General features: G+C 43.0%; 1 protein-coding gene across 1 annotated transcript in view; it reads left to right on the plus strand.

The window, feature by feature from the left end:
• Window positions 1-15,641, plus strand: part of Lipa (lipase A, lysosomal acid type) — a 32,029-nt gene that overhangs the window by 6,184 nt on the left and 10,204 nt on the right. The window contains exons 4-6 of the mRNA XM_057778417.1: window positions 8,080-8,278; window positions 9,143-9,252; window positions 11,367-11,503. Coding sequence (XP_057634400.1) covers window positions 8,080-8,278; window positions 9,143-9,252; window positions 11,367-11,503 — 446 coding nt within the window. The remainder of the gene's footprint in view (window positions 1-8,079; window positions 8,279-9,142; window positions 9,253-11,366; window positions 11,504-15,641) is intronic.

Raw genomic sequence — 15,641 nt, forward strand, 5'->3', positions numbered from 1 at the left:
GAGCCCCCACCCTCCCCTGGGGGGGTCAGTGATCTGTGTATTTGCCAGCGAGCCTCAGAGGGGGTTTTCCGACTTCTGTGACTCGGTTCTCTAAAGGAGTCGTTATTTTCCCAAGAACTGCATAGATACTTTTCCTATGGTTTGCTCTCTGTAGTCAAAGCCCAAGTAGGACAGCAGCTCTTTCTTACGTCTGTTGAGGACCAATGTGCTGGCAGCGATGCTAATCTGCCATGTTGAAAGTCAAAAAAGCTGAAGAGAATACACAGTCCCCCAAATGGCACCAATCTCATGAATGCCACTTCCCTTCTGACTTACTATCAATAGCACCACTGTCCTTCCAATGACCTAGACAAGAAATTGCAAAGTCATTTTCGTTTTGTTTGGTAGCCTGGGGGTTGAGCCCAAGTCCTCATGCATACTAGGCAAGTGCCGCTGCCAAACTATATCCACAGCCCCGTAGAGAATCGTTCTTGATACATGGTTTCTAGATTACCCATAAAATTTTCCTTGTTAATTCCCTTTCCCTTGTTTTGACCCCACCTCACTTTAGGCCGTTTCAGCCATTCAGATAGGTACCTAAGATAGGGCAGAAACTGAGAGAATCTTGAATAACTCACTTTTTCGAGGAGAGGGGTGGGGTCTCCATGTACCAGAGAAAAAGAATCTCAAAGCAGGAATATGGAAATTTTGTTAAATTATTGCTTTTAACATATAGAAAGTAATTTTGTATAGCCTTATTATTTACAGTTAATTATATGATGCATTAAAAATATTTATTTATTGAGGTGACATTCTTGGGGAGCACTCCTTTACAGATAAGTGATGAGTGGGCTCTGTAGACAGTATGAATAGCTTCACTGGGGTGTCACAGGTTCTGTGTGAACACAGGGTTCATGTCCGACTGTTAGCTCTGCTGCCTGCTGTCTCCTATGCCAACCTCTATGTCTTCCTCTGGCCTATGTAGGTTCTGTAGATGAAGTTTCTTAAAGCCCCACTAGTGTGTGATGCTGCGAGGCTGCAGTCTTTATGAATCCAATGGATGAAGATACACTTGTCTGTACTTTTCACCCCATCTAGAGCATGACTTTTGTATTTGTGACTATTGGAGAGATGCCTGCAATTTTTCATCTAAAGTACATTTATTTGATGTGTGCATACGTGTGTGCACACGTATATGTGTATGTCCTGGGGAATGCCAGAGGAGACATTGGCTAGTCTTCTGTCACTCCCTACCCTAGTCCTTTGAGACAAGGTCTCTCACTGAGCCTGGAGCTAGCAAGCAAGCAAGTCCTAGCAATCCTCCTGTCTCCATCTCACCTTTTGTTAGGTTTCATATGTAGGTGGTGAGGGATTTGAACTCAAATTCTCACAGTGTCACAGAAAGTACCCTTTCCCATGGAACCGTCTTCCCACTCTTAAGAAGCCGTTCTTATCAGCTGTTGAGCCACCACTCTGCTAAGTGCTTAAGGGAACTGAAATACAGAAATGAAATATCATATAGAGAAGTGGTTTTGTTTTTATCTGCTCAACCTTCATGCTGAGTGTTAATGCTTCAAGGCTCTCATTTCATGCTTGGACTAAGAATTTGAAAAGCTTGTACCTTTATAACATACTCCTGGAAGACTTCAAGATATCGAGATTTTTTGTGTTCTTGAACTATACACTCATTTCCTGCTCAGGACAGCCAAGGCAAAGGGCACTCACTTAGGCATTTTGACTGCAGAGGCACTGTTTTTTGAATTGACAGTGTGCCCTTATTAATAAGTATTGAGCAAGCTGATCCCATGATAAGCATAATATAAACTTTATTTAGCTACAACAAGGAATTACTACTTGTGCCAGCATTAGAAATAAAATAAACAAGGTAGATATTTTCACTAAGTACCTAACTGAGAAACCAGCAAGTTTTTAAAGAGAACCTTATTTGCACCTGAAACCTTATTTTGCATCTGCTGGCCTGGTTCGCAAGGGGCGTCCTGGGCCCTGGAGAGACTACAGGCAACATTCAGAAGCAGGTTTCTCAACTGTGGCCTGGGCACTGTCTCTGCAGGGGTTGCTCCCCAAGCCAATTGAGTCATAGGTGAAAGTTCACATTATGACTTGTGAGTTGTCTTCCACAGAAAAGCCTCCAGGCTTTGGTCTTTATTTGGTTATCTATGTTAGCATCCTGACCAATCCTAGGTTTTTCTTTCCTTAGAGAAACCGTCCCTTTGAAAGATATCATTTGTGGGTTTCTGGCTTTATTTGATTTATTTAATTAATTAATTAATTAATTTTTGATAATCACAGTTTCAGTAGGCCTACATATTCTGGCATGTAGTTCCTTGTGCCAGAGGCACTGAGCACATGCAGGTTGAGCTGAGCGCGTGCCCAGGCTTGCTGAGCTTCTGCTCGGTGCATTGGATAGAAGATTGCACTTGGATCTTTGGAACTCAGCAACGTAATAGTGGTAGCTACACGGTTTGCCTCTCATACCCTGGTTGAGGTTGGGGCAAAGAGGACATGTAACGCAGGGGAGCCTGTGCTGTTGCTCGCCTGCCCCCTCCTTCCTGCACACCGCTCCCCTTCTTCTTGTCTAGCTGCTGCTAAATACCGTGTGTCTGGGAGATGTCCCCAGACACTCAGAAGAGCTCAGGCCCCTGGGGCTGTATCTTCTGTGTTTGTTTAACAGCAGTTGGGTCAACAATAACTCACATATGTGTAATTACGGCCTTCCCCAAGGGGCTAAGTGTAGTAGGAGCCCTGTGCAGGCCAAAGTCTTCTATGACTCATTTACTTTGAAAGTGCTGCAGCCCAAGGCCTGAGCCTATCCCTGAGTACTTCTTTAGCCCTTTGGGGACTGGGGTGAGCAAAGCACTGAGACTCTGAATGTTCCTTGTTCTACGTCACATTTGGGTCAAGGTTTCCCTTTCTTCCAGACTCAGAGGCAGCCATGGACAAAATCTAATGGCTTACTGTGTGTGAGGGGGTCCAGCTAGAGGTTGTGTCACCTAGTGTGAGCACACTAAAAGTGCCAGCTTCCAGTATACATGTGATGGTAACAGATTACTTAACCTCTCTGAGTTTGAGTTTCTTCATCTGCTATATGAGAAAAATAATATTCAGCCCATTATTGTCATAAGGACTGTGAGGCATCTAAGCCTGCACAGATTGATACCGAACCGTCTCTTTTTATCTTTCAAACATCACCATCATCTCCAATCCCTGCTTTCTTAGCATCCAATCTTCTGTGGCAGGGAATGTATCCTAAACTTGAGGGAGAGAAGGAAGTTTCCAGAAAAATGTCTAAGTTTATTTACTGTGGGCAGAAGACCCTTAAGATGCCAACAGTGGGTAGAGCCACCCGGAAGTCACGTGCATGTGCTATCATCTCTGTGTATACTCCCCTGCTGATGCTGCCTCTGTGAGCCCCTCTCCTTCCCTCCAGAGCAAAATCATCTCCCAACGTTCATCTACTGTGAGCTCATGTCGTGATTATGTGCAGCTTCTCTGAGGATCTGGAAGGGCAGCAGAAGGCAAGAAGGCAGTTCAAGACAGGGATGATGGGCACCTTGATGTTGTGCGGTATAGATTTTATCTACCATATACTAATTGTGTGACCAGGGGACCTGGTCTTCTCTTCAAGATTCAGTCTGCAAAGAAGAATAATAGAAAGGGTGTCTCTCCATTCTGACTGTGTGGTGAGCTCTGTAATACAGTGTTCAACAGGGAGTGTTTGGAGTACCTGTAGCTCTGTCTGTGCCTGTATCTAGACGACTCTTGGTCTCCACTTAAACTGTGGGTGATGAATTTCAGCATCCCCAGTGGATGTTTCTGAATTCCACAGATACTATGTTTTTTTTCTTTTTCTTTTTTTTTGGTTTTTCGAGACAGGGTTTCTCTGTGATTTTGGAGCCTGTCCTGGAACTAGCTCTTGTAGACCAGGCTGGTCTCGAACTCACAGAGATCCGCCTGCTCTTTTTTCTTTTTTTAATACAGCTATATCCATGATAAAGTTTAGTCAGTACACTAGAGTTGGTAGGAGTTATAGTGTACTAGAACAATGATCGCAGTGTCTTATAATAAGATTGCTGGCATTGTTAGTTTGTGCTATGAGCTATTATTAAGGAAGTCTTAAACATTACTATGGCCAGACTGTTTCAGTAGATCTGCAGTTGGAGCAGCTACAGACGAAGTGGTTGCTGGGTGGGCCGTGTACACAGTGTGGACAGGGTGGTTGACGTCGTGGGTGGGTGGAAGTCAGCACCTTGAACAACAGGAAAGTGTTGCCATTTCACGTGATCGCTGCTCCAGGCCCAGCAGTGAGTGATGTGGGTCCCATTGCTGCCCCAGGGGTGTGAGAACAGCACTGGTGTTAGAGATGGAACCCGGTGATGCAGGGTCTTTTGTTTGCTCAGGCAGTGCAGGTGGCTGCCTTTCCTTCCTGCCGAGCGACTTTGCAATGTGAGTCCAATGGCGGGACACTGACAAAGGCCACATCACTTCCTAATTGCTTCCTTTGGACAAGCTAAGTGCCTCCTGTCACATATGAATCATCAGATAAATCATGAGGACTCTGGGTTAGCCTGTTTCACAAGTGAGGAAAACAAGGTTATGGGGGTTAAGTAATTTTCCTTGATAAAACAGCTGGGATGACTAAAGACAAGCTTCCTATGCCTTGTTCCCTCCCACTCAGCCCTCGTTGTTAGCCCTTGGGGTGCAGTGTTGTCCCTGATAAAGCCACTTACTTATCAGAGTCTGTTGTTCAGCCTCTCATTCTGTACTTTGGCCCTAAGCCCCGCCCCGGTTCTTCCTCCAGAGAGGCCTCTTCCTTTGCCTTGCGCCTTTTTACTCTCTCACCTTCTGACCTGGGCTAATGAAGGAAAGGACAGCCTCAGACTTCTGAGCCTTGAATTGGGAGTTGTAAATCTCTGTTTTGTATAAATTAGCCATTCCTAGGTATTTTGTCACGACAACAGACTAGGGACTAGAGTATTTTAACTATTATGTTTTTGAGGCCAATTCTTCAAGCTAGAATTAGATGATAAAAATTTACTCAAGAACCCTTATTTTGAGTAACTGAAAACCCAGTTGTTGTTTTTCATTTGTGTGGAACTGAAGAGCAAGCATGGGACTTCCCACATACTAGGCTTTGCTGTACCAGAGGGCTATCAGTTCCCAATCCTCTCTTACTAATAATTGAGGAGACCCTAAGGATCCCCCCTGGAAGCTTGGGGAGGAGTATCTATGTCTGATGTTTTTTTTTCCTGGGCATTTTAGGCAACTCGTTCTTTCTTGGCCCAGCTTGCTGAATCAAGTGCCTGGCCATAACTCCCTTTTAATAGGTTTGAATATAGCTCTGGTGGGCTGACAGCCAAAGGAGCTTAAAAAACAAGGCCTTTGAGGTCAGGCTCTGTGTGTGGAGTTCCTCATTTTCCAGGTCAGGACCAAAGCTGGTGCTGGGTCTGTTTCACAATCACTCAGGATTGTTTCAACATACAGCAAGTTTTGGCATGGGATGCTTGGCTTGCCGTGAGTTAGCCAGAGACAAAGCTAACATTTCTGTGTGTACCTCTTCTCTACTTTAGTTTCTGAAATTACTTTTTCTTTAGATCACTGGCTAAAAGCAAGAGCTTTGAAGTGAGATAGACCTGGATCTCAGTGTTGACACAGTGCTGACTAAGTGTTCTAGGGGCAGTTGTTTTCTCCACATGTAGGTCACCTTATCCTTAATATGGATGTGAAAATGTAAGCCGTATACAACATGATACCTTGACTATAACTGGTACCTGTTTGAACAGTTTAACGCGATGAGCCATCCAGACTGTAGAAGCTTGCTTGGGTTATTATGTGAGTAGAGTTGCTTACAAAGCTCTTAGGCTGAAGTCTATCACAGGGATGATTGTGCCAACCCTTGGACATTGAGTTTGTCTGGAGCAGAGCTCCTGTGAACTGGGTGGGCTATGTGGCCAGTTCTAGGAGACGTAAGCTGAAGGGCGGCTCTAGATTTATACTCCCCCGTGTAGCACCATGGACATGGGTACATATCACATTCAAGGTCTCTCTTACTGTTTTGTTTAGAATCTGCTTTTGTAGAAAGATACACAATCCTTTTATGGGGGGGTGGGGGTGTATGCTTTTCCCAAGCTAGCAAGGAACGTAAGATGTCAGGCTGCAGAAGATCTGGCGGTTCCTGGGCTAGGCAAAGAATTCTACCGTTTAAAGTTAATTCCTTGAGGTGAGTCCATTGTGCTGGGGCCTTAACTTTCCCTAGAAACTGCAAGGCCCACCTCATCCTGGCAGTCTAAGATCCCTCATTGGCCCTGGCTATTAGTAATAAGATTCAGTCAATCCAGTGAGACTTCATGACTAGTGAAATCGGGGTTCTGTGTCACGCTGACACGCTCAACTTTGGCCTCTTTGCGCTTGATTTTATTACTTCTCTAGACCTCAGCTAGTTCCCCCTTAGACCTCAGCTGGTTCCCCATGACTTTTTGGAGTGAAGTGGTTTCCCATGCAGACTCGTGTCTTGGGAGGCAGGAGGAATCGCCCACACACCAAGTCTTCCTCTTGTGAACCACAGTCATTGCCGACCTGGCTTCACCCAAGGCAGCATTACAGTGTACAACCATGGGCTTCTGTCCCCAGCCTGCTTGGTGGTAGCTGTTTAGGTGACCAGGATGGAGTCATTTTGCCTGTTTTTCTCTATGGAAATGATGCTTCAACTTTTTTGGATTAGCTCTCAGATGCAGGAAATTCCGTAATTGTTGTTACTCTGGTTATCATTTCAAACATCTAATAATTATTTTGCATATTTCCCAAGAGGAATCCAAGGTTTCATTGAAGGCAGGAAAGGCACATTTAGCCCAGTGCCTTGAAGGGAGCTCCTTTGCAATAAATTCGATCTTGCTGATGTATCCTAAAGTGCCGTTAGGAAGCAAAGAAGCTAACGGACCCGGGGCTGGCCCGCTTTCTTTTCCATCTTTCTCCAAGGTGGTGTTTTCTTTTGCTTTTGCTCCTTGCTGTGTCTGCAGTGCTTAGAAGGCCCTGTCACACTGCTTGTGCCGCATAGGGGTTTGCTTGATGAGTGACTGCATCAAGTGTCAGCCCTGTAAGTCTCTGGAGGTCAGGTTGTCTCGGGATGGGGAGGATGGGTTGTACTTCGGAGTCTTTGTTTTTCTTGCAGTTTAACTGTCTCAGGAAGAGGTGAATCGATGATAAGTTTGTAGACACATTTTGGATTCATGTGTATATATTTTTATTTAACATTTTTGAGGATTTAGTACACAAACACGTACATGTTTATGATACATTCCCTTCCCCCATCCCCACAGTTCCTCTGCGTTCCCCTTCAGATTCCCATCTCAAATTCATGTCTTCTTCTTCTGTATGACTTTGTTCTGCAACTATACATTTTTAAAATTAGACTTTGCTTTTTTAAATAACAGACTTAGGGTCACTTCAAAATTAAGCAGATGCAGGGTTGAGCAACCAAAGCTTCCATATTTTGGCAGTGAATAAATCTGCTATAGACATCAATAGACAGAGATTTCCCATATGCCTCTGCTCCTGTACATGCACGGCCTCATCCTTTATGAGCACCCTAAATTGTGTACATTGTCACAACCCTGTCACTTTCCATCTATACTTAGTTCTGTTCAAATGTTAGAAGTGTTGAGCAAAGCTGCTGCCCTAAGCACTCGTGTGTGTTTTAGCCATCTCATTGCTGTTTAGGGTTCAGCCATTGTTGGTGGTGTATAGAGCCCTCTCATTGTGCATAATATTTTCCTCCCAGTTTATTTTGTTTGGAATCATTGGGAGCAAATTATAGCAACATTTTGCAAGTTCCCCCAAATAAATTTTATTTTGATGCTTAAGTCAGTGGTTTGTTACCAGACATGGGAAAACAAAACAAAACAAAACAACAACAACAAAAAAACAACAACAAAAAAAAACACGTTTAAAGGAAACATGCCCCTTAGCTTATAAATTTGTTTCTGTTGTTCCATTTGCTTTGGTTCCTCTCAACTGTTGACTGTTTAGCGGGACATCGCGTTTGCAAGAAGACGAGAATAACACCTAAACATCAATGTTTTCCAGGTCCCAGACCAGTTGTATATCTTCAGCATGGCTTTCTGGCAGATTCGAGTAACTGGGTCACGAACATTGACAACAGCAGCCTAGGCTTCATTCTGGCGGATGCTGGCTTTGATGTGTGGATGGGGAACAGCAGGGGAAATACCTGGTCTCGGAAACACAAGACTCTCTCAGTTTCTGAGGATGAATTCTGGGCCTTCAGGTATATCACAGTCAATTTTGACTCGGGTCTGTATCTTTAGCGTCCTTTAGGTAGACACATGGGGGTTTAGCTGGAAGGCAGGTTCAGGAGTGACTCTGAGGTTGTATAAGGAAGCCAGTGTCTTTTGAACAGTTCTAAAACTTGTCAGGAATTTAATAAGCAATGTGAAGGTAAATATATATAAATGATTGCATAAGTGAATAGACTCAGTTTGGAATTCTGAAGTTATTCTTAACATCCCTGGCATTGGGGAGGAGCTGGCAGGTTAAAAATCAGCCTCTGTCCTCATAACACACATACTCACATGTTCATTTGACTACTCTCTCTCTCTTTCTTACTCCTTGCTGAGTGACACTTGGCACAGCTATAAACTGTCTGTGTCTGTTTCCTTATTTATAAAATGGGGATAATAAAGTCCTATCTCATACACTCACTGGGGCCTAAAGTAACTTTGAGGAAGGAGTCTCAGCAGAGCCTGGAATATTCTAAGTACTTTCCAACCATTGAATTTTCGCTGTCCTTCTCTCTCTCTCTCTCTTTCTCTCTCTCTCTTTCTCTCTCTGTCTCTTACACACACACAAACACGCGCGATCATGCGCGCGCGCGCGCGCACACACACATCTACCTACATTGTTAAAGACTACAGCTTAGTGTACCTAGTATTATAGAAGGCTTTAAGAAAGAACTTTTACCAAAAGGCATTTATTAGAGAATGCTTATTGTGATATTGTTTAGAACAATGGATACTCAAATAATTCTTTAGCCATGCTCAGTGTGTGCCAGTGTGCTTCAGGCCAAGTCACGGTGCTGCTCTATTTTTGTGTGCTATTTCAATTGAAGAGTCCTTTGTTTTTTAAATTGTAGTTTTGATGAGATGGCGAAATATGACCTACCTGCTTCAATTAACTACATTGTAAATAAAACTGGTCAAGAACAAGTATATTATCTGGGTCATTCTCAAGGCACCACCGTAGGTATGTATATGATAAAGTGGGAAAAGGCGATTGTCTCTGAAGGAAAGTGACGCTACGCAAAAATGTTGTTACTTCAAATACAGGTTTCTTTGTTTTTTAAATGTCCAGCAGAAATCATGACCAGAGCAGGGAATTTTCAGTAATAATCTACAGAAACTCACAATTTACTGTACGTTGTTAAGTTTCTTAAAGTTGAAAGAATTGATGTAAGGTATATCTTGTTATGTGTTTTCTAATTTAAGCAGCATAGGGATATGAGAGGTCAGAAAAATGGGAAGTCTTCTAATGTCAGGAACTTCAGAGATTAATCCCATCACTCGGGAGGCAGAGGCAGGTGGCTCTCTGAGTTTGAGGCCAGTCTGGTGTACAGAATGAATACCTGGACACCCAGGGCTACATAAGAAAACAACAAAACAAAACCCTGTCTTGAACCACTCCCCCCCAAAAAAAGAAACTTCAGAGAGTCATTTAAAGAAAATATACTTTAAGTGTTTAGTGCCAGATTGGGGTGCAACTTAAAGTAAAGTGTTTGTCTCATATCTTTGAACCCCAGGGTCTATCCCTTAGCACCACCGAAAATAAATAAATCAGTAACTAAAGAAATAAAGGTAAGTGAACCCATAAGTAACTGAGATGACAGTTTAGTCTCAGGTTTAAAAAGCCATTTGCATTTTAAATTTATGTTGATTATAAAAGTAATATATTTTCATGTGTATGTGTATTTGTGTGTGAGAGAGCATGTGTATGTATGTGTGTGCATGTGTGACAGAACGTGAGTGTGTGAGTGTGTGTGTGTATGTGTGTGAGCATGTGTCTGTGTGTGTGAGCATGTGTATGTGTGTGTGTCAGCGTGTATCTGTATGTGTGTGTCTCTGTGAGCGTGAGTGTGAGCGTGTGTGAGAGAGAGCATGAGTGTGTGTGAGTGTGTATGTGTGTGTGAGCGTGTGTCTGTGTCTCTGTGAGCATGAGTGTGAGCGTGTGTGTCTGTATTGTGAGAAAGCGTGAGTGTGTGAGTGTGTCTCTGTGTGTGTGTCTGTGAGCGTGAGTGTGAGTGTGTATGTGAGTGTGAGCGTGTATGTGAGTGTGTGTAGACCAGAGGATAACCTTCACTCTCAGTCCTTTGCAGACATAGCCCGCCTTGTTCTTTTGAGTCTCTCACTAGCCTGGGCTAGCTAGACACTGATTGGGCTAGACCAGCTGGATGCCCCTGTTCCTGCTGGCCCAGTGATAAAACTAAAATTGCAGGCCACCGCACTTGGCTGTGTGATGTGGGTTTTGGGGACTGAACTCAGGCTTTGTTTGCATGGCCAGCCCTTTATGAATTAACTTCTCAGTTCAATATGTTTTAATTATAAAGAAAAGTAGAACATTTTGCAAAGTTTAAAAAAAAATACAGATTAGCATTAATTTTAACAAGCAAGTTTCTCTAATGAGAGGCCAGAAACATGTTCCATAATTTCTTCAATTCTGCCATTTTGGGTTCACAACACAATGCCTTCATGTTCGTGGCTCGTGATCTGTATAGAGTACATTCTGTAAGGAGAGTCACAAAAGGAAAGGTGTGGGGACTTTTCAGGGTCTGAACACGTTACTAAATTGCCTCGGCCTCCAGAAAACGGAGCTGCCGATTCTTCTTTAATTACATCTTTTGTGACTAGGTGACTTGAGTGTTTCTAGAGTATTCCAGGGACAAGTAGCAAAGAGGAGATCTGAGAGAAGTGTAAAAGGTACTTTACAGCCAGTTGAGTCTATTGTGGCTTCGGAGTCACTGGTGTTCTGAAGCTTAGGAATGGGAGGAGGGGGAAGGGTAAAGTGGCGGGTGGAGCTGTAGAGATTCATGTTGCTATTGAAACAGGGGAGGCTTTGTGAATATCTTACCCTGGCCTTCTTTCCATGTGCATTATAGGCTGAAATCTAGACCTAAATTCTGTTTCTGAGCCGGAATATTTGAGGAACTCTGTTCAAGTGTTCAAGGCCAGTAGCACTTGTGCGTTAGTGGGCTTCCTCTGTAGGGCACAATGAGTGACTTTTCTTGTGTTTTTTTTTTTTTTTTTTTTTTTTTTTTTTTTTTTGAGGAAGTACTAGAAGTTCTAATTCTCTCTTTTGCCCTATAGGTTTTATAGCCTTCTCGCAGATGCCTGAGCTGGCAAAGAAGATTAAAATGTTTTTTGCCCTGGCTCCCGTGGTGTATCTCAATTTTGCCTTGAGCCCTCTGATCAAGCTTGGACGGTTGCCAGACATTCTTTTTGAGGTACTTGGGTTGCACCCATCTCCCTTCTTCTCAGATATTCTCTTCGGAGCTGAGAAATTAGTCATTGGAGGCGAATCGACAGTGTTCTCTGTATGTGCTATTGCTGGAATATACATATTGTATATGTATGCACAGTGGGTGGGCTTGCCTTCACCCCTCCTCCTGCAGAGGCGCCTAGGGAACCACATTCTTAACTAGAAGTACAGCTGCATGTATTCATAGCTAATGTGTTAGTTAGGCTCCCGCCTAATATACAAAGAAGATAGAAGGAAATCTTTGAAAAAGGAACTTACCTAAGCATTCATAGAGTTGCATTTTATCCACAGGGCAAGTGGGTGCACAGGAGTAGACAGGAGATAAGAGAGAAGAAATATGCCATTCCTACGTGCCTGTTCCTAGCCATACTGAAAATGAACTAAGACATTATTGGGCCCTTAAACATATCTGTGTTGAGCCCTAGAGCTGTGCCATTCTAAGGGGAAACAGCGCTCTTGAGGAGGAGTTTAAGCTCATTAAGAATGGACAACCCAATATTCCTGCATTATATATTTTGAACACATACACACACATGAAATACTATACAGCATTATATACAGTATGGGTTTTTGACGGTTTGGTCGTGAGCCTAACCTTTAATGACTGAGCCATAAGTCCTGCCCTGTAAATGGGCTTTTGACAAGAGAATCATGCATTGGATTGTGGTCCCAACAGGTTATAGTGAAACTGAAAACTTCCTATCAATTAGTGAGAGTCTAACATATAGTTCACACACAAGAATCTATGGTCACAAGAGTTATATGAAAGTGTAGGGCATATAGTTATGCATAGTATTTATGCCATCGTTGGCTTTAACTGCCAACTTGACACAGCTTAGAGTCATCTGAGAAAAAATTTTAATTGAGGAATTGCCTCAGTCATATTGGCCTGTGGCGTGTCTGTGGGAGACTGTCTTGACTATTATTAGTACAGGAAGTCTCAGCCCACTGTGGGCAGCATCATCCCTGTGCAAGTAGCCCTGGTTGTATAAGAAAGCTACTTACAATAATGTGTCAGCCTGTGAGTGAGCCAGCAAGAACCTCTGTGGTTCCTCCCCTTTAAGTTCCGTCACTGATTTCCCTTTAAGATGGCATGTGACCTGGATGCAATAAACCCCTTTCTTTCCCAAGTTACTTTTGTTTGGAGTGTTTGACAACAACAGCAGAAGTGAAACAGAATGCCATTCTTGATCATGAAAATAACCATCGCTGGCTTATTTCCACCCTATCCTTTAAATCATAATTTTAGCATGTTCTCCTTCATCTTGCAAAAATGCTTATTATAAAGGCATGTGGCATGATGTGTCAGCAGTGAATCTCGTGTTCATCACATTTTTTGATTTTGTCAAGGGTCTGTGTCAAGTGGTTGACCTACACCGTCTAGAGTTGTGTAAGGATACTGTGTGATGGTTGCACAATGCTAATGTTACTTTAGAACTTGACTTAGAACTTACCCCAGCTATTAAGTGACTCATTACTTAGAGGTGGGTGTAACTTGACTTACTCTCTCCCTCTCTCTCGCTGGCCATTTTAAAGTCTTTTATGGGAAATACATACATGCTCTTAATGAGACCCTCAATGAGGTAGAAAAACTGTAGTGTTGTGCCCCATTGTCTTTGTAACTGCGGTGCAGTAAGTTTTAGGTTACAAAGAGCTACTGCTCACCAGACTCTTGTGGTAGTGGTAGGAATTCATTGCATCAGCAAACATGCTAGCAAAATTTGTTTTGACTGTCTCCATTAATAGAAGTATTGATTTATAGTACAAACACTTCAGAAATTACAAGTACACAAGTACTTTCTTAATACGAGACCTCCTCCCTAATACCTTTTTTTTTTTTTTTTTTAGAATTACTCAGTTTGGGGATCTTTTCCTATAGACCCCCTATATGAATTTATACACACAGAGGTGCACCAAGAGAACTATATTGTTTTGTTTCAGCACAGATGGTACCCAACTCTATAAACTGTTCTGCAGATTGTACATTTCTCCCACAGGGAGCTAGCCTGTTAACTATTATTAACTGAGGCATAGAAAGTTTTTGATGATGAAGACCTGTTGTTAATTAGCTGTACTACTGTGGTAGATGTCTAGGCTGGGGGGTGGAGCTCTAGAGTGGACAGGGGAGTGTGGCTGTAGGAGCTCCTGGTGTAGGCATGCGTGTCATAAATCTAGCTTGTTCCTTAGAGTTTATGAGTTAGCTTTGAAAACCAGAAAATACCACACTTCTCCCATCCCTCTTTAGAAATGGTGTTTTGTAAAATCTGGAGTGGAGATCAGGGATCCTTGTAAAATCTGGAGTGGAGATCAGGGATCCGTGTTTTTGCAAAACATTCTCTATGGTTTCTGGTGAAGACTATGGGCCTATCACTTGGGAATCATGGTTTCAGACTGGAGTGCTTTCTGACACCTACCGGGAAAGTAAAAACAAAAACAAACAAACCAAATAAATAAATATTCCTAAAACCGTTGGATTAAGCGGGTGTGAAAAATGCATGTTGCTTTTCTGGAAGAAAAGTGTTCCCCTCTAATCCTTTGAAAAAATAAAAAAGTATGATTTACAAACCTATCAAAGTTAACTACAAATAGTTAGACAAATTCTCCTTTATCTGTATCTATCACATGAATGGATGTGGTTTTCTGGAGAGTTTACCACAGTAGTAGCTGGGTCAGTAGTTCTAGGCACCAGGTCAACTTTAGACCCTTCATCAGCACAAAGGCACGGTGGACTGTGATGTGAGCCAATGATGCATCATTCTGCTAAACAGAGAACTTGACAACTGCACACAGTCAGTGACTGCCATGAAGACTAAGCCAAGAGTTGTGAGTGGCCTTGCCTTCCAGGTCACATGACATTTTCTCCATGTGGAAATTCTGGTCCTTTTCAGCTACTTGTGCAGCTGTTGGGCTAAGATTATTTAGGCCTGATGTGTGTTTTCGGGTTTGATACATTGTCCAACAGAAGATTGACTTGACAGTGTGCTGGCTAGTTCTTATGTCAGCTTGACACAGGTTACTGTCATTTGGGAAGAGAAAACCCCAACTGAGAGTTGCCCCTTACCTAATTGGCATGTAGGCAAGTTTTGGGGGTCATTTCTTAGTGATTGATGCTGGAGAGAGCAACCCATTGCAGGTGGTGCCACCCCTGCACAGGTGGTCCTGGGTTCTAGAAGAAAGCAGGCTGAGCAAGTCATTCGGGAGCAGGTCAGTAAACAGCATTCTGTCATGGTTTCTCCATCAGTTCCTGCCTCCAGGTTCCTGCCCAGTGTGAGTTCCTACCCTGGCTTGCTTAGACAGTGGACTTTGATATAGAGCTATAAGCTGAAATAAACCCTTTCTTCCCCAAAAGGCTTCGACCATGGTATTTTACTGCAGTAATAGAAATCCTAACTTAGACAGACAGAGGTCACAGTCTATCTATCTATAGATGGCCAAGTTTTCTTGAAGAGGCTAGAATACAGTATTATACATTTAAACTAGTGAGATATTTACCCGGTGGATCAGATAACTGACATTTTTAAAGGGAGGCAAAAGGAAGCCATGTTTCGCTATCTGCGGATTAGTGCTAAGTCAGAACAAGTAGTAGTTACGTCTGGTGCTGAGCTCAGCAAGAACTCAATTTTGTCAACGTAGTTGATATTCCCGAATCATCAACTCAGAGGCAGAGAAGCAGGCTGCATGGGAGGCTGCATTCATTTGTGTTTGCAGTTCCCGTGTGCTACTCTCCTAGGTCCTACAGGCAAAGGTGTTGCATGTCTTGCCCCTCCTGGTGGTGTGCTGGTGACCTTTGGCCATTTTGGCTGGAGAAGTATCATCCTAGTTTCTGCCTTCATCAGCAGTTTCTGTTTTATCTCAGTTTCAGCTAAGTGTCCATGACTATCTTTGTGGCCAGAATCCTCTTTAAAAGTACACTAGAAAGACCATTCTCAAATGCTGACAGTGCATACTTAAATGTCACTCTTTTAAGGGGACGCAACTCACAACATTTCCTTCGTAGATATTTGGGTTTTCCAGTCATGCTTGTCCTAGCATGGGTGCAAGAGCACAAAGGGACAGATCTGAGTTCAGCATAAATAAGGAAGACCGGTCTCCTGTTGCATGGT

This window comes from Chionomys nivalis, chromosome 8 (genome assembly GCF_950005125.1).
Source record: "Chionomys nivalis chromosome 8, mChiNiv1.1, whole genome shotgun sequence".
NCBI lineage: Eukaryota > Metazoa > Chordata > Mammalia > Rodentia > Cricetidae > Chionomys > Chionomys nivalis.